The sequence below is a fragment of the Bos taurus genome, chromosome 13 (genome assembly GCF_002263795.3).
Source record: "Bos taurus isolate L1 Dominette 01449 registration number 42190680 breed Hereford chromosome 13, ARS-UCD2.0, whole genome shotgun sequence".
NCBI classification, from domain to species: domain Eukaryota; kingdom Metazoa; phylum Chordata; class Mammalia; order Artiodactyla; family Bovidae; genus Bos; species Bos taurus.
The window spans coordinates 31795021-31814641 of record NC_037340.1 but is presented as its reverse complement, the minus strand read 5'-3'; the positions used below and the strand labels follow the sequence as shown (position 1 = coordinate 31814641).

Genomic DNA, 19621 nt, shown 5'->3' with positions numbered 1-19621 from the left:
ATTTCTGAAAGATTTTTTGCATTGATTTTCATTTTGATGACACTAACCTGAATTCTACAAGTAAACCCAAACAGCCTTTATAAGATCTACCAGTTTTCAATAGATCAGTAAATTAGGATTTTGCTCACTGTTCAGATGTGTTCAGTGACTAGCCTTTCGAGTATTTATGTTTAGATAGCATATAATTCCCTGGAGCCTTCACACTAATTGGGAAGCTTCTCCGTATTGGCACCCAGTCTCACCATCACTTTTCATTGCTTCAAATTTTGCTTGCTCTGCTGATCAGAAACCATTGTACCACTCTATTAAACTTAGTTCATTTTGTTATTTAAAGAAAATTCCATTACATTATCTACATGAGGTCCCCAGTTTTTGAACTTAATGTTACCAAACTGAACTTGGGTCTGCTCGCCTGCCATGCAGCAAAACCCATCTACTGACACCAGATCATCCTGAAGGAACATACAGTGTTTATTCCAGGACCAAGTAAGGAATATGGGCAGCTAATGGTCAAAAGACCCAAACTCTCTGATGGCTTTCAGGGAAGGATATTTTACAAGGCAATATTTGGGGAGTGGGCTGCAGGATGCATGACTTCTGATTGGTTGATGGTGAAGTAACAGGTGATGTTTCTGGAATCTTAGTCATCACCTTTCTGGCTCTAGCCAGTCTGGAGTCTACGTGCTTGTGTCAGCATGTAGTCAGCATCCTCCACCTGGGTTGGGGAAGGGGTTTGTTTCCTGAAGAACCACACAAAGTTGTGTCAGACTGTTAGGCATATCCTTTTGGAGGAATCAGGACTCTGTTTTACCAGTGAACTCATGTCATGGCTTTTCTTGTTAAACTGCTTTTCCTTTGTCTCTGTTTTCCTTCACTTCCCTGATTAGTAACTGCTTTAGCCTGATCTTTGGAACTCAGGAAGGCCTTTTTCTACAAACCAGAAATGGGGAGGTGGGGTAAGGAAGGGCTTTTGTACACAGAAGGGCTCCACAGAGTCCTGCTTGGTTTCACTAACGCTTTCCTGAAAATGAGCATGAAATATGAATATCTAAAAATAAACTATAGACTTAAAGGTTATAAGATTTTCGCTCCTTGATGACTAAACTTATTTCATAATGGTGATTATGTTTCTAATATTTCAGGATTTTTAAATTCTCAAGTGCTATCCACTACTATACAATAGTACCAGAGACTCAATAGGGAATGTGAATGAGTTATTTTCTCAATAAAGGTCTTATCTCAAAACTCACTTCTCCAACTTTTTTTTGAAGAGATACTTAGTTGACAGAGCAGAAGGTTTAAGAGACAGGAGTTCAATCCCTGGGTTGGGAAGATACACTGGAGTAGGAAATGGCAACCCACTCCAGTATTCTTGCCCAGAGAATCACATGGACAGAGTAGCCTGGTGGGCTATAGTCCATAGGTCACAGAGAGTCAGACATGACTGAAGTTACTTAGCCTAACATTAGTTGACAAAGGAATATTTTGGGACAGAGAATTTCTTGACTGGGGGTGCATAGCAGATATGGACATTTAAACATGGGTTTTAGCAAACATTTTAGAGACATTTCCAACACATGTCTGTTGGCCTTTTTTTAGAAGGGAGTGCATCCTCCAAACATCATCAAATTTTCTTGAATAATGCCCATTGGAGGGCTGTGTTTTCTGGGCTGGTTAAGCCTGAGTAGAGGTGTTAGGGATTATTGGAGGCCACCTGTGTGCTGTCTAGCAGGGCTCCCAGGAGGATGAACCCTGGGTCTGTCTCAGGAATGCGATTATGTTAAATGTTCTCAGTATCATACATCTCCTTTTACAGTATTCCCTTGGTCAAGCTCTTCAGATGAAAAAGGAAAAAGAAAAATAAACCTCTTATTTAGAGACACGGTAACCTAGTCATTTTACTCTTGCAGTTTTTCCAGTTGTTTCATTGTTTTTCCCTATTTGTGCTTCTGGCCATAAGTCAGGCCCAACATTTCTTTCTTTTCAAAAATATTTATTTATTATTTTTAAATTTTTGGCTGCACTGGATCTTTGTTGCTGTGCATAGGCTTTCTGTAGTTGCAGAGAATGGGGGCTTCTCTTATTGCAATGTACGAGCACTAGAGCACAGGTTCAGTAATTATGGTGCACAGGCTTAGTTACCCCACAGCATGTGGAACCTTTCTGGACCAGGGATCTATGTCCCCTGCATTGACAAGTGGATTCTTAACCATTGGACCATCAAGGAAGTCCAGGCTCACATTACTTGTAAGTCTTACTCTAGACTATTATGAAAAAATTATCAGAGCAGATGAACTTGATCCAGGAGGCTTATAAAACTTTGTCACTCAAAGTGTGATCCTCAGTCTAGCAAGTTGGCATCACCTGGGAGCTGGTTAGAACTGCAGACTATTAGGACCCTTTCCAGAACTGCTGAACCAGATTCTGCATTGTAGTAAATTTCCCTGGTGATTCATGGCTATGTTGCAATTTGAGAGGCACTACTTCAGGAGGCATTGATGACCTTGACAGCCACCTAGAGAACTCCTGCTGAGTACTGCCTAAGTGGGTTCTCTGTTCCAGTCACCATGCTGAGCATTTTTATACATTATTATTATAAACTTTGCATCAAATCTATTAAAGAGATAGCATTACCCCCATTTTGCACACAAAGCTGAAAGCACAGAGGGGTTAAATAGTTTCTAAGGAGTTAAGTGTCTACTGTGTAGCAGAGCAGGCATCTGAACTGTGCTGTTTGCCACCAAAGTTTGTCCTCTTTATCAGGGTAATGTTTATTCAGTTTGCAGATGCTTCCAGCACACTCATTCAAAGTGTTAAAATAGTAAAATCATGTCTTTCATACAGATATGAAAATGAACACTTTTTAAAGATTTTATTTAACTCATCAGTGAGGAAGCTAGTAATGTGTTACAGCCAGTTCAAAGGAGCAGACACGATTATAGATCAGGAATATGGAGATGAACATGCCAAGAGAGGCAAAACAGATTTTCCTACTGTAGGGGAGTGTTGTCTCTCCACTGGACAGAATTCATTTGCATGCCCGTAGACAAGAATTGTTTTATGTTGCTAGCTCTTAACTTCAGTACATAGAATTGCAAAATAACTCTATTAAAGAAAAAATTATTCATGACCCTTGTTCAGATGGTAAGGAAAACTTTTTCCAGTACTACTGCAATGGGTGTAGGGACTCCTGCAATGGAGATTTACCATGGAGGAGAGAGACTGGACTGAACTCTGAATCCAACAAGGAAGTATGGGGATTTATAGCCTAGGAGCAGATGGGGATCAGAGGAGGAAGCATCAAGGGTAAGGGATGATTCTCGCCAAACCAGCCTGATAGGAATCTTGCTGGAGGCAGTCCATGGTGATTGAACTGGGAAGTGGTGGAGGATGAGGAATTTGATCAGATATCAAGGGTAATCACACATGGAGGATGGGGGAATTCTAGATAAGCTGAATCAGCAGTGTTCTTATTAAAATTGGTCTCTTAAGGACATGCCCATGAATGGGTCCTAGTTGAAAAGGGGGAGCTTGACTAGAGTTTGGTCAAGGAGAGACTGTTTGTCTCTTCCTGTAGACTCAGAATCCAGTGGCAGGTGCTGTAGACCAGAGGTCCCCAACTTTTTTGGCAGCAGGGACGGGTTTCATGGAAGACAGTTTTTCCATGGACTGAGTGTAGGGAGGGGATGGTCTTGGGATGATTCAAGTGCATTACATTTATTGTGCATTTTGTTTCTATTATTATATCATCTCCAACTCAGATCATGAGGCATTAGATCCGGAAGACCGGGGACTCCTGCTGTAGACAATGAACAGCTCACCACTGAAAAACCAATTTTTCACTTTAAGCAGAGGTAGAATAGAATAATGGCTAGAAACACAGACATGCACTGTGTGGGTTCAAAACTCTACTCCAAATCTAACTAACAGAGTAACTTTATGTAGTATGCTCTTTGCTCTTCCAGTGTCTTATATCTCTTCTGTATAAAATGGCACAGTCCCAACCATGTATATTCATTGTGAGGAGTATGTGATACATGTAAACATGTAGTTTACAACAATACAAAGCACCTCATGACTGTCCAGTGGATGCTGCTGTCATCACATTCATGCTTCACCAGAAAAGCAGATCAGAATTTTTACATCAAGGAATAATGTGGATATTAGTATCAAAAATATAGTCAGTTTTTAAATTATTTCCATTTGCTGAGATCAAGCATTCCACTTTGTTTTTGTTCAGTTGGTAAGTTACGACCTACTCTTTGTGATCCCATGGACTGCAGCACACACTGCAGGCTTCCCTCTCCATCACTATCTCCCAGAGTTTGCTCAAATTCATGTCCATTGAGTTGGTGATGCCATCCAACCATCTCATCCTCTGCCACCCCCTTCTCCTCCTTCCCTCAATCTTTCCCAGCATCAGGGTCTTTTCCAGTGAGTCAGCTCTTCGCATCAGGTGACCAAAATATTGGAGCTTCAGCTTTAGCATCAGTCCTTTCAATGATTATTCAGGGTTGATTCCCTTTAGGATTGACTGGTTTGATCTTGCAGTCCATGGGAGTGGACTCGCAAGAGTCTTCTCCAGCACCACAGTTCAAAAGCATCAATTTTTCAGCACTTAGCCGTCTTTATGGTCCAACTTTCATATTCACACACAACTATAGGAAAAACCATAGCTTTGACTATATGGACCTTTGTCGGCAAAATGATGTCTCTGCTTTTTTAATACACTGTCTAGGTTTGTTATAGCTTTTCTTCCAAGGAGCAAATGTCTTAATTTCATGACTGCAGTCACTGTCTGCCACGATTCTGGAGCCCAAGAAAATAACATTTGTCACTGTTTCCATTTTTTTTCCCCATCTATTTGCCATGAAGTGATGGCACTGGATGCCATGATCTTAGTTTTTTTAATGTTGAGTCTTAAACCAGATTTTTCACTCTCCTCTTGCACCTTCATCAAAAAGCTCTTTAGTTCCTCTTCACTTTTTGCTATTAGGGTAGTATCATCTGCATATCTGATATTATTGATATTTCTCCCAGGAATCTTGATTCCAGTTTGTGATTCATCCTTCTGGCATTTCACATGATGTACTCTGCATATAAGTTAAATAAACAGGGTGACAATATACTCCTTGATGTACTCCTTTCCTAATTTTGAACTAGTCCATTGTTCCATATCTGGTACTAAGTGTTGCTTCTTGACCCACATACAGGTTCCTTAGGAAGCAGGTAAGGTGGTCGGATATTCCTATCTCTTTAAGAATTTTCCACAGTTTGTTGTGATCCACACAGTTAAAGGCTTTAGCATAGTCAGTGAAACAAAAGTAGACATTTTTTGTGGAATTCCCTTGCTTTTTCTATGATCCAATGGTTGTTGGCAACTTTATCTCTGGTTCATGTGCCTTTTCGAAATCCAGCTTGTACATCTGGAAGTTTTGGTTCACATACTGTTGAAGCCTAGCTTGAAGGATTTTGAACATGACCCTGCTATCATGTGAAATGAGCACAGTTGTACAGTCATTTGAACATTCTTTGGCATTGCCCTTCTTTGGGATTGAAATGCAAATTGAACTTTTCCAGTCTTGTGGCCACTTCTGAGTTTTCCATATTTGCTAGCTTATTGAAAGAAGTTATCCACAGATCAGAGATGTACATTGGTCTAGAAGATAAAATTTCATATCAGTTATTATAATTAGAGATAAAGCAAGTAACAATCACATAATATTTCAAAGGAAGAGAATTAATGTTAGTAAAAAATCCAGTCTTTAATAACAAACAACATAGGACAAGACATTGAAATGCCTTTCATTAAAAATAGTTTATCCAAGGTTTTCAAATCCAAAGCAGATTAAAGAAAGGTCAGAATAATCTTGGTTAGATCAAGTAAGAAAATATTGTTGGAGGTGGGTTTTGGAAGACTTAGAAGAAGCACTTCCCTGAGAGCCTTTCCGCCCTGACTCTACATTCTTGAGTTGATTTCAAGCCCCAAAGGATCTCACAATTAGGGACCAGTGGAAGGAGACATGTAATGATCCAGTGGTAGTCATTTGTTTTCTTCCATTTATTCCCAATCTACTCCTATTTTATTTCACCTCTACTTTGACCCTCTTTTACTCATCTAAATTTGAAATTTTAATCAGTCTCCGTATCAGATTAGTCCTCTTGGTTACCCTCGCTTCAACCTGCATATAGGTAAGGTGGTGCTCCCTGTGTGTCTTGGAGGACTTAACACCTAAACTGGATCAACCTGTTCCCCTCAGGCAAGCTGTGGAGTGAGTAGGGGGAGATTGCAGTTCAGAAGGAGAGAAAGTCTTCCAGGTTCATTGCTCTCAATCCTCCCTTTAATGTTATAGTGGTGGGCACTGGTGCTGTTAGAGGTTTGGGGACACTGTGTGCTTCAGTGAATATGCTGGTGTTGTTCACATCACACATCTCTTGAGTTATCTGATGCTAATCCTCCTGGAAACAGTTTTACAACTCTGTAAGATGCAGTTAATTCAGAGCAACACACAACACAAAAAATTCTTATCTATAAATATGCAAATTGTGCCCAGTCTGGTAGAGGTCCAATGGACTTTACTTTGTTTGCTCATTCATTTCAATATTCCTGATCTGTAAGTCTGTCTGTGGCTTCTCCTTTGAACCTGTTCATTCATGAGAAATAAAATAACATCTGTAATGTGTGTTCATTTTATATATGTAGATTTATGATTGTCCATCTCTGAAAACTATCTTTCAACAATGGTGGAGGGCCAGACTACATTCGAGTAACAGATTTAGTAACAGAGCTAATTAATAAATCTTTATCAAAGGTTACCAAAAACAGGTAAAAATTAAGGTGAAAAACCAAGTTAGCAGAGATTATTTGCAGAAATTTCTGCAAGTGAAGGTGGCTGCAGCGTTCCTGTATAAGGAAGTAGTCATTTTTTAAGCAGTTCTTATATTTTGAATTAAATGACATCCACCAAAATACGGATTCAAGGTTTCTTGAAACTAACATGATGGTGGAAAATAGCCAGCATCCATTCTGAAGACCCAGCATGATAAGCATGTGCTTGCTTGTCTGTCTTCATCACCAGACTCTTTGCTCCAGGGAAGCAGGCAGATGGTCTGTCCACTGTCCTTTCTCCTGTAGCCATTGTTCCCTGTGGCAAAGACACCAGGTGAGTGAGTGAACAGAGGCTGGCCAGGTACTGCCGCTATTTCTATAGGCACCAAAACTTGATTTTTTCAGTTTTGGGGTTTGATTGCTAAGGCAATGGCAACCCACTCCAGTACTGTTGCCCGGAAAATCCCATGGATGGAGGAGCCTGGTAGGCTGCAGTCCATGGCGTCGCACAGAGTCGGACACGACTGAAGCGACTTAGCAGCAGCAGCAGCAGATGACTTCCCATGTGTGCTCTTGTACCTTATGCTTTTCTGTGTGTGTTTTAAACATACTGTGAGCATTAGGGAAGGAGCCTGAAGAGTGAGGGCAGAAGAAAGTAGGCTTTCACTTTGCCTTGGGTAATTCAAACATGGGTAGTCAAGAGGGTCGGAGAAGGCAATGGCACCCCACTCCAGTACTCTTGCCTGGAAAATCCCATGGGTGGAGGAGCCTGGTAGGCTGCAGTCCATGGGGTCGCTAAGAGTCAGGCACGACTGAGTGACTTCACTTTCACTTGCTATTTCAAAGACAGACTTGTGTTCACCAAACTAGTAAGAGGGTGATATATAAACCAGAATATTAATTTGTCAATTAAAGAGAGTAATTAAACTCTCCCATTAGACTGGAATGTTTGCCTTTGTCTCTCAGGGAAATTACATGGCAGGGGTGCACATGATAATCAGGTGTTTGCTTGATGAACTTGAAGTGAGCACAGTTGGCCACTGTCCCCTCTGTCCTAGAGCTGGCAGGCCAGCTGTCACCCCAGTCTACCGAGGGATTTCAGCTGGTGGTCAGGACGCACTCATGGCTCATCAGCTCCTCTTCGTAGGAACAGGGAGGGAGCATGCAAGATCTGTAGATAGGAGAATTCCTGTCCTTTGGGCTTTCCATTTTAAGGCTATATTTCTAATCTGTTAAGATATTCTTTCTACAGAGAGACTAAAATTGATTTGGTTTTAAGCTTTTCATTAGATTCACAGTTCAGTTTAGCCCCATTTCTGGGCACTGTAAATAGAATTTGAATTCTTTTTTTTTCCTTTTAAATATTTATTTGGTTGTGAGAGTTGGACACCACTGAACGACTTCACTTTCACTTTTATGCACTGGAGAAGGAAATGGCAACCCACTCCAGTGTTCTTGCCTGGAGAATCCCAGGGATGGGGCAGCCTGGTGGGCTGCCGTCTATGGGGTCGCACAGAGTCAGACATGACTGAAGCGACTTAGCAGCAGCAGCAGCAGCAGCCAGGTCTTAGTTTCAGCATGAGGGATCTTTTAGTTTCAGCTTGTAAACTCTTGAGTTGGAGCATGTGGGATCTAGTTCCCTGAACAGGGATCAAACTGGGTGCCCCCTGCATTGGAAGTGTAGAGTCTTAACCATGGACCACCAGAGAAGTCCCCAGAATTTGAAGGTTCTTGAAACTCATTAGTGACTTATAAAGAAATCATTCTTTGGGATGTTTCATTTGTCTAGGGGACTGATTGCATATTGCATTAATTAAAAGTCATTAACTTTGTGTTTTACAGGTCCTTGTGGATACCTACTATATAATGGTGACATTACTTTATAGTGATTGAATCACTCGTTCAGTTAAGAGATAGTCTTTGCCTTATCAGAGCCTTAATTATTATTCGTTTGCAGGAGCCATTGTAGTCTCTAAGCTTCTTGCTGCTGTTTTGTGAAATCTTGCCAGTTGGTTTTCAAGTCTGACTTATGAAGATAGAATTTCTAAAAAGCAGATCAGCCACACTGATAACGATGATAGCAGAAATGCTTATTTTTATGTATCTCTCCCTCAATCTTATTAAAAATTTTTTTTCTCCATGACATACTGAAATGATGAAAATGTGCCTGAAGGCTAGGTTGCCAGTACCAAACAAATAAATACTCTAATTAAATAATAAAAGCAGTCAGAATCCATAATGTAAGACTTGCAAGGAATGGAGAGAGAGAAATTTGTACCAGTTAATGCTTAGCAAGCTGTCAGGAAGAGATGAGACCGGAATCACAGTCAGGGACCAAGTCCTGGATGGCTCTGTGTGTCCAGCTACAGGGCAGGTCCAGAGGCTGATGGGTTCCTGGCAGAGGTTCGGGCAGGGAAATGACGTTTAGATATGAGTGCGAGACCACTCACCTTGGGGGCCATAAGGACAGAACAGAAGGGAAAGAGGTTGGTTGAGATATTTGGAGAAAACAGGCAGGCTGAGAAGACAGGAGATCTGGAGAGAGCCCTGGAGGGTTCTGTAACTAGGTGCCAATCAGTTGTTTTAAAATAGCAATCAGGAAAGGAAGAACCATGGGAGACACCAACACTTATGGGCGGGTCCAAGAAAGAGCCTGCCAGAGAGAGAACCCTGATCAGCAGTCAGAGGTCGAAGAACAAGCGGAAAGGACTGTGATGGGAACCAGGTGCCCAGTGAGTGGTCAGCCATTCAGATGCTACTGGGAGGTTAAGTAAGCGACCTCAGATCTCCCCTGGATTTGGTGATGCTTTCCAAGAATGGTTGAATGGATTTGTAGGAAAAGCAGAGAAACAATCAGTGGGTTGAAATCTGAAGGAGAAGCAAGGCAACAGGTAGAGGAGAAGAGCAGAATGAGCTGTTTTGTTTTTGACTTTGAGAAGGGAGAGAATTGAACCTGGGGAGGAGGCGACAGTAGAAGGGAAAGGGCAGAGGTTCAGAAAAGAAAAAAATGAAGGGAGGGGCTTGGATCATTGAGGAGACAGGAAGGGATGGAATAGCAGGCAGATTCTGCTTTTGTAAGAGGCGAGATACTTCTTCCTCTGAAAGTAATGGCTTATAGCTAACCATCGAGTCTCACCTGGCAGCATCTTTTTTCCTGAAATAGAAAACATGATTATAGAAGTTAGAAAAGCACAGAATGGTGAAGGTAGCACAACAGTGAATGTGTAGGTTAGCCGTTGAGGGAAATGGGAAGGGAGGTGGCCCCTCGGAATAGAATTGTCAAGGCATCAAAGGCCTAGTGTATTGGACACCATAGATTTATCAGGGCACCAACCCACCTACCCATGTGATTTTGTTCCCAGCAGTCTAAGCTGGGCAGGTATAGGAATGCATTAGGCCAGAGGCTGCATTGCTGCATTATGGCATATTTGCAAGGTGGATGCCACAGAATGTTGAAGGGGCAGGAACTTGGGCATGCTGGCTTGTTGCCAGATGTTACTCATGCTACAAATGAGCGGACAAGCAATCTTGTTTAGTGATGTGCAGGCAGAGATTGTGGTCGTATAATGGAGCATTTGATGAGGCTTTGGCAGGGCAGCTAGAGCCATCTCAGCCCTCTAGTCTGGGAGACTTCAACACTCACTTGGTTCATCAGGTTCTAGCAGATCTCCAGGAGGATGACCACTGTCCCTCCATGGCTTGCCTGGGAGACGTTCTCCACTGTGTATCTGGCAGATTGTATATAGGCTAATTCTTTTCTCTTTTGTAGAGAACTAATGTGGGGAGAGGGGTAGGGGAAGGGGGAATAGGATGAATTGGGAGATTGGGATTGATGTGTGTGCACTGCCATATGAAAATGGATAGTGGGAAGCTGCTGCACAGCACAGGGAGCTCAGCCGTGTGCTCTGTGATGACATAGATCTGTGGAAGTGCGGGGCGAGAGAGAGGTGCAAGAGGAGGGGATATATGTAACCATACACAGCTATATGTACTAACACAACATTGCAAAGCAACTGTATGTCAATAAAAAATAAAATAACAAATAATAAAAAAGAAGTTCTTAAAAGGAGCTTTCACCAGCAAGTTGAAATTAAAAAAAAAAAAAAAAAACACAAAACTATCAGAGTTGGCAGAAACAAAATTCTTATTTTGAACCCATAAGAGTCTGGCCCCAGAAGTTTTGGCTCTTACAGTTTATCTAGCGGCCTTGCTGGCCCCTGTGCTTTTTCTTTCCTAGACCCAAATGCTCAGACCATCGACTTGAGTTAGTTTGGGGTCAGGGTCCCTTTCTGGTCATATCCCAGACTTCTGCCTAACTGTGGGCTCTTCTGGCAGCAGGCTCTGATGTGCTTTCTCTGTTGCTTCCTCTATCATTTCAAGTTCTCCTTGACATTCAGTCCTTTTGGATGGGTCTTTCCAACTTGATCCCCAGTCATCCTTCCTCAGGTTACAAGTCAGCTCACACGTGTCTTGGAGCCATTTCATCTCCTGCCACATTGCTTGTGATCCCAGGTCTTTAATTCCTGCTTTTATCTCGATGAATTTCTCTCTGTCCCCTTTGCCTTGTCTGAGAAATGTCCCCAGATCAGAAGTTAAGGAGGACTTTTTTCTAATAACTTCATTTTGGTGGATGCCAACTTCTCAAATAGGATCTGTCCACGGCTCATGACCTTGCTCAACTCAGACTGGGAAGATTTCTTCTTTTCCTCTCTCAAGAGCAAGTAAGTCCCTCACAGTTCTTCTCATGGGCTCAGATCCAAGGAACATCCGGTGATAGTTTAGTCACTAAGTCATGTCTGACTCTTTGCAACCCCAAGGACTATAGCCAGCAAGGCACCTCTGCCCATGGAACTCTCCAAGCAAGAATACTGGTGTGGGTTGCCACTTTCTTCTCCAGGCAATCTTCCTGACCAGGGATTGAACCCAGGTCTCCTGTATTGCAGGCAGTCTCTTTACTGACTGAGCCACCAGGGAACCTTGAACATCTAATTCTCACTTATTCCCACAACAGAGGACTGGTGGTCTAGCCCTCTCTTTGGAAGGTCTATTGCCTTCCACTTCTCTATGGATCCTGGCATCTCTTATGGAGTCAGGTCTTCAAGCATCTTAAAACATGGTGGTTATATTGTTATATTTCTGTCACTATGAATAACAATCATTGTTGAAAACAGCATGAGCTAGGAGTCTTGACTAAGAGGCATTGAAAGGGGTTATATTGATCAGATGCCTAAAGTAGACAAATGTTTGAAATTTAAGGGTTCTGCAGATCAGTATTTTAACATATTCCTAGGAAGGTTTTAATGACATTAGATGAAAAGGAAGAAAACTAGGAATGAAAGGAAGAAAAACTAGGAATTCAGAGGAAGAAAACTTTGAATGAAAAGGGGGCAGGACAGAAAGAGAGTGCAGAGAACTCAAGGGGCTTCTTTCTGTTCCTTTGGCTGTGAAGTGACTTCTGTGGGTAGGAGAGGTTACCAACACCTATAACAACAACAGTTTAAGGAAACAACACAGCAAGGCATTTAGGAGAACAGGAACGCAACATTTATTTAGTAACTTTCATATTTTAGCTGTTTTTATGCACATCCCATGTAATCCCTTGTCTTGATCCACCTGAATGGACTAGGCAGCTTATAAATACCAGAAATTTATTTTTCATGCTTCTCGAGGCCCAAAATCATAGCACCTGCAGATCTGGTGTCTAGAGAGCCCACTTCCTCATAGACAGCCATCCTCTCACTGTCACCTCACAAGGCAGAAGGGGACCAGGAAGCCCTCTTGGGCCAATTTTATCAGGGCACTAATCCCATTCATGAGGACCCCCATGACCTCATGACCTCCCAAAGCTCCACCTCCTAATGTCATCACCTTGGGGCTGGGATTTCAACATATGAATTTTGAGGGAGACACAAACATTCAATCTGTAGCATCCCTACAAACTACTGAGTAAAGATTTGAACAAGGAAACTCTTGGATTTCAAAGGCCAAGGTGGAACCCAGATTCAAGGCTGGCCCTGCTGGCTGACACCTAAGGTCCCCAACTCTAACTTTACTCTTGCATCTCCACTTCAACCCAGATACCCTTATTTGCTTTCCATGGGCCTTCTGTGATTTCAGTTGGGCAAAGCTGTTTGGATTTTTTATTAACAAAGATACTCACTGATTTAAGGGAAGTTCTATGACACTCAACCGTAATGATGCCTGCTTCTCTGTTTCATGATTCAGTCTTGCAAAGCCATCGTAATTCAAAGCACTGCTGGCTCAGTAATTCACTTCATTAATGGTGCTGCCTGAATGAAATACACAGCAAGTTGGAAATAAACAAATCTTTGGAAAGTATGATAATACATTCAGAAAGTACAGAAGGTGAGGCATGTAGACAGAAAGAGGAAGGAAGTGGGAAGAAAACCTTATCAAGATAAAGAGGAGTTTTGTGAGCCCATAAGATGCTTGTATACTGTCTTTTTAGACAAAATTTCTGAAGATTAATCATGACTCTCTCTTGTTTATATCTTTAGCTTGATACTGCATACTCCCTCACCTCCCATATCCAATTTATTATGAAGTCCTGTCAGTTTTATGTCCAGAATAGATCTCAAACCTGTCAGCTTCTCTTCTCGCCCGTGGATGGTGGCTGTGGGCTTCTGGTCCACTCCTGCACCCTGATGATCTCTTCTTCCAGGCATGGAGGATGGTTGCCCTTTCTGAAAACTGCTGTGAAATCAGGTCGGGCAGACAGCTAGTTCTGGCCAGGCTGAAGCATTCAGATAAAGAGTAAGACCGTCCAGCGCTTTCTCCTTCTGCCACAACAGTTTTGGAGGCAGGTTGTTGAAAGTGCCCTGAGAGTGGAGTATGTGGTATTTCTAGATCACGTGGAGCACTGCTGCCCTAGAAAGCCACCCAGTGTCTAGTGGCCATTTCATGAGCAAGAAACATCAGCAAGAGAAAAACAAATATCATATATTAATGCATATATATGGAATCAAGAAAAATAGTACTGATGAACCGATTTGCAGGGCAGGAATAGAGATGGAGATGAAGAGAATGGACTTGTGTACATAGCAGGGGAAGGACAGGGTGGGACAAATTGAGAGTAGCATTAACATATATACACTATCACATGTAAAATAGATAGCTAGTGGGAAGCTGCTGTGTAGCACAAGGAGCTCAGCTTGGTGCTCTTTGATGACCTAGAGGGGTGGGATGGGGCCTGTGGGAGGCTCAAGAGGGAGGGGATATATGTATACATAGAGCTGATTCACGTTGTTGTGTAGCAGAAACTAAGACAACATCGTAAAGCAATTATCCCCATTTAAAAAAATACATGGTAAAGGTTAAATAAATATTAGTATGTGCAAACAAAACAAACAAAAGAAAGAAACAGACGTTTGTGATGGAAAGCACCTGCCAGTGGGCAACCTCTGTAGTCACATCATAATCTCTTCCATCCTGTCTGGCAAAGCCAGGGGCTACAGGGGCTATCATCTCTCTCCTAGAGCCCCACAGAAGCCTCCTCACTTTCATCTTTTCTGTGGTCCTGCCTCCTCTTGTTTCATCTCTGAGTCAACTTCTTAAAACCTTACATGAGGCTACACATATCCATCTTTCCCCTGCCCCCTAACCTTGTCTTGCTGTCCATGTTATTAGGGTTCCTTCTAATCTTAGGGTTCACCAGGCCTGTGTGTCATGGGCCCTGCTTCCTGCTCCAAACACCCTTAAACCTTTCAGTCTTGAGCTTCACTTGCCTCCTTTCAGTTCCTCAAGCATTCTGCAGCCTTTGCACGTGCTTTCCCTTCTATCTGGAATGTTCCCAGCAAAGTAGCACCCTTGGATTACCCTGGGGATCTCCACCCAAATGACACTTTCTCAGAGGCCCCCACACGATGCAGACAGCTCTGGTTACACTTCTCCATGGCATCCACTGCTGTTTTCAGGGTTCTGTCCACAGACCAGAATTTTCTATCCATTCGTGTGGTTTTGTTTGATACACGTTATTCTCCTTAACCAGACAGGAAGCTCTGCTAGGAAAAGGGTCTGTGTTCTGTGTTTTCCAACTCCATATCCTAAGCCTCCTGTGGCTGTTTCCTAACTCATTAGATCCTCAGCAAATATCTTCAGGATGATTAAATAGATGCATTAACAAGAAATCGGAGTTGTGTGCCTATTTTTGACATATAGGGAGAGTGATGGTTGATATTTTTTGAACTCTTACTATGGTAGGTATAGTAAGAAGTGCTTTTCTTTCCTTTTTAAAAAATTATTTATTTATTTGGCTTCACTGGGTCTTATTAATAGGGCTTTTCTGGTGGCTCAGATGGTAAAGAATCTGCCTGCAGTGCAAAAGACCCAGGTTCGATCCCTAGATTTGAGGATCCCCTGGAGAAGGGAATGGCAACCCACTCCAGTATTCTTGCCTGGAGAATCCCATGGACAGAGGAGCCCATGCAGTTGCGAAGAATGAAATACGACTGAACATCTTATTAAGAGTTGAGACATATGGGATCCAGTTCCCTGACCAGGATTGGAACCCACCCCCCTGCATTGGAAGCCTGAGTCTTAACCACTGAACCACCAGGGAAGTCCCCCCAGTTGCTTTTCATTGTTTCCTCTATCATGTATATATCATGAAAATAACACTGTAAGGTAAGAACTAGAGATGCAGAAACTGAGGCCTGAGTCGGCTAACTAGTAGCACACGTGTGTCCGCAGGGCTTATTAGGCAGCCCAGCTCTATAACCTGTTTCCTTAACTTGCTTTTTTGATTTGGTTTGTCTCCGGCTCCAGTTTTTCCAAGCTCATACAATAATAACAACAGGCCCTTATATCACAGCTACTGTAATAATTAAAGGCCAGATTTATCTTGCCTTCTTTTGAGAGAGAATTATTGATCTTGTGTCTGCATGCTTCCTACCAGAGACAACATCTTTTTAAAAATAAAGTCTGTTTACACACACAATGATTAAAACTATTCAATAACTTGTTCAGTTATATACTAACCTCAAAATATGAAAACTTGAAAATACAGTCTTCTGTGGAGAGTTCCTATTTGACTTTACCATGTCAGTGTATTAAAAAATTTAGACCCATCGTCAGAGGTGAAAATATCAATTTCCTTTTCCATGGAGAAATCCAATAATGGGATGAAAATTAGACTTCATTTGGGTACACTTTACCAATAAATCTGATTTTTGTTAACTGTATCTCATAAACTCTTCTTTTAAATCAATCTGTTTTTTTTTTTTTTTTTTTAATCTCTTTCCCAAAACAGCACATATCTGAATGAGAAGTCCCTCCACCTGATGGAGCGCTGCCAAAATCTGCAAGCGGGCTTGGAGACTTTATCTAACAGAACAGGAAAGTAAGTTCTACTCTTCGCATTTAATTTGATTTTAAAATAAGTATTTTGTGTAAAAAAATGTTTCACAGCATCTTTTTAAAAAATTAGCCTCTTGAAAATTTTTTAATTAATTAATTTTTGGCTGTGCTGGGTCTTCGTTGCTGCGAGGGCTTTTCTCTAGCTGTGGTATTCGGGCTTCTCATTGAGGTGGCTTCTCTGATTGTGGAGCACAGGCTTCAGGGCATGTGGGCTTCAGTAGCTGTGGTTCCCAGGCTCTAGAGCACAGGCTCGGTAGTTGTGGCATACAGGCTTAGTTGCTCCATGGCATGTGGGATCTTCCTGGATCAGGGATCTAGCCCATGTCTCATACATTGGTAGGGAGATCCTTAACCACTGAGCCACCTGGGAAGGCCCAAGCTCTTCATAGTCCCCTGATATCATGCTTGAATTTTTCTGCATCCAGCCCAGGCCTTTGGGAAAAGTGCCTTCTTGAAGCTTTTCTCATATGACTCAGTTTGAGCTGGCCACTGTTTTTGCCAGGACCCTTGCTTATGATAGATTGGTCAGAACTAATACTTGTAAATGCTTCTTTTCTTAATTTTTTTAATACTTATTTTTATTCATTCATTTATTTATTTGGTTATGCTGGGTGTTAGTTGTGGCATACAGGATCTAACCCAGGTGTGCCCTGCATTGGAAGCGAGGCTTCCCTGCTAGCCACTGGACCAGCAGGGAAAGTGAAGTTGCTCAGTCGTGTCTGACTCTCTACGACCTCATGGACTGTAGCCTACCAGGCTCCTCTGTCCATGGGGTTTTCTAGGCAAGAGTTCTGGAGTGGTTTGCCATTTCCTTCTCCAGTGGATCTTCCCATCCCAGGGATCGATCCCAGGTCTCCCGCATTGTAGGCAGATGCTTTACCATCTGAGCCACAAGAGAAGAGCAGGGAAGTCCCATGCAAATGCCTTTTTTCTTGCGCAATAAGTACAATGAATTTTGAGGTGGATGTAATAGCTCATGCATTGTAGATGGTGCTGGACATCCGTTTTGACCATGTTGGAGCCATTGTTTTCCTTGTTTGTTGGGCTTTTCCTCAAACTTTTCTTGAGGGACTCAAATTCCAAACCTCTTGCACCACCCTCCATGCATCAGATCTGTGGTGCCACACCTTATGAATAGTAGAACTTGGAAAAATTGGTCCTTACTCCCCCATTCCCTGTGACAAACTGTCTGTATTCATTGCCTGACGTGGGAATCAGTGTGTAAAAGTTACAATGGACTGTCTTCAACTCTCTGTCTGATGAACTATTCAATGTTTTTGTTCCCCAAAGTGACAAAAGTGCTCAATGTAACAATGAACCATTGCTGTACTTTGGAGCAAAGCACGTGCGTCAACATGGCAGAATGTTCTTTAATCATGGAAGGTGATTTGTTTTCAACGCAGAAAATTAAAAAAAAAAATTTTTGGCCACACTCTACAGCATATGAGACTTTAGTTCCCTGACCAGGGCTGGAACCCATGCTTCCTGCATTAGAAGGCAGAGTCTTAAACACTGGACCACCAGGGAAGACCCCACTGCAAAGAATTTTGCAACTCTTTTATGAGTGTCAACAAATATGGTTAACTGCAGTGTGCTGATGAGATTGCCTGGGTATAGTTTGCTCTCTCACTTTTTTCCTATTGTTTTGGATTTGATGTTAAGACTTTTTCTCAGTTGTTGTTTAGGGAGATACCTTTCCATGATCTGCACAATTTTCAGCCAGCTCATATAATTAGCCTGCACTAGCATTCTGTTTGGCAAAAGTCTAGAGAAAGTAGGCAGGACCTGACCATTGTTATGAAAGTGTTATTTTGATCATAGGAGACTAATTTGTTCAATAGTATTGTCTATTGTCAGGAATTGTACATTCTGCGACCAGCGCTGATACAGAGGTACAGGGGACAATTGGGAAAGCTATTCAGTGTGTGGTAATAAAAAGCAATTACATTTTCTTAGAAATAATGATTTAGCTCTGTTTTTGTCATGGTCTGTTAAAGACTTAGAATTTCCTCTTTCTTCAGCCAGTTTTCCCCTTTCAGATACTAAAATAGAATTTAGGAAGATGGTGTTAGAGTGGGAGGAAGCAGTGCTCTTTCTCCCACTGGTCTTTTAAAATTAATTAATTAATTTTAATTGGAAGATAATTACTTTACAATATTGTGGTGGTTTTGCCATACATCAACATGAATTGGTTGACTACATTTTTGAGTGAAAGTAAGCTAATGGTTGGCATTGGGAAAACCATCGGGATTCTTTATTTTCTGTGTAAGGCTATGAGCTCCAGGACTGTGAGTTCGTGGTTCTGTCTGTGGTGCCTATCACAGGACTCAGCACATAGTAGTTACTCAGCAAATGTTTGTGGAATTAAATTAATAAATGAATAAATATACTTCTTAGGTCTTCAAAGGATTTTTCTTCACCTTCTCTTACTCTGTCCATAAACTTCAATTCCTTTTTGAAAACTATTTTTAACTTCTCTGGCTCTTTCTCTTTGAATCTGAAGTTTTCTGTTTTTTCCTGCCTCATCTTTTCTCCTTGAATGTTTCTCTCGGTTTCTCCATCTCAATCCTTTTTACCAGGTGTCTCCTGGATGAAATATTATACCATACTAAAATGCTGCCTAGCCATCTTATCACTGCATCTTATCACTTGCATTTTTCAGTATGGCAAAGATTATTTGTGATCTTTTCTGCTTACTTTTTTAAAAATGATAATTGTGTGGATATTCAAGTTGTCTATCTTAGTCCACATCATTTCAGACCAATGAGCTGATTTTTTAAGAGCAAATACTTCAGAGGGGCTGACCCAGGAAATGATCTCATTCCTCTCCCTGTTGGGTTTTGCTACCTCTGTCAACTGTACCATTTTCTTCCTGTGTTCCTCTTCTATTTTCCCAGATGATCGTGGAACCCAAAAAAAGGTTACATCTATATTTGTTCAGTTTCTCCCATCTGGTCGGGGTAGATGAACTGCTCTAACAGAATCTCCCCAAACAGAGTATCATATCACAATCTTGTGTTCTCTCTCATACAATGTTCAGTATAGACCTTCTTTCTTGACTGAGCAACTCTTCTCTGACTACTGACTCAGGGATTCTGGATCCTTCCATCCTATGTTGCAGACATCTTCAACAGGTGATCTGAGGGTTGCTGCAGAAGCAGAGGGTGCTATAGAGAAGGTACACACAGCTTGGAGGGGACATGCATAACTTCCCGTCATATCCCACTGGCTGGAACCAGCCTACCTAAATATTTGGGGTCATGTGATTGGGATTGGCCAATAGAATGTGAGTGCAGTTGTCTCATGATGGGCATGAGGGTTGTAGTGCCCAGCTGGGATGCCGTAAAACAACAGCTACATGATTTGGAAAGAGAGCACCAGTCAGTGACGTCAACCAGGTATTTCTGCACCATATGC

General features: G+C 41.9%; 1 protein-coding gene across 4 annotated transcripts in view; it reads left to right on the top strand.

The window, feature by feature from the left end:
* ST8SIA6 (ST8 alpha-N-acetyl-neuraminide alpha-2,8-sialyltransferase 6) overlaps positions 1-19621 on the top strand; it is a 300762-nt gene that overhangs the window by 217984 nt on the left and 63157 nt on the right. For all 4 annotated transcript variants that reach the window (XM_059892425.1, XM_059892424.1, XM_005214169.5 and 1 more), the window contains 1 exon segment: positions 16098-16187. In XM_059892425.1, coding sequence (XP_059748408.1) covers positions 16129-16187 — 59 coding nt within the window. In that variant the 5' untranslated portion in view covers positions 16098-16128.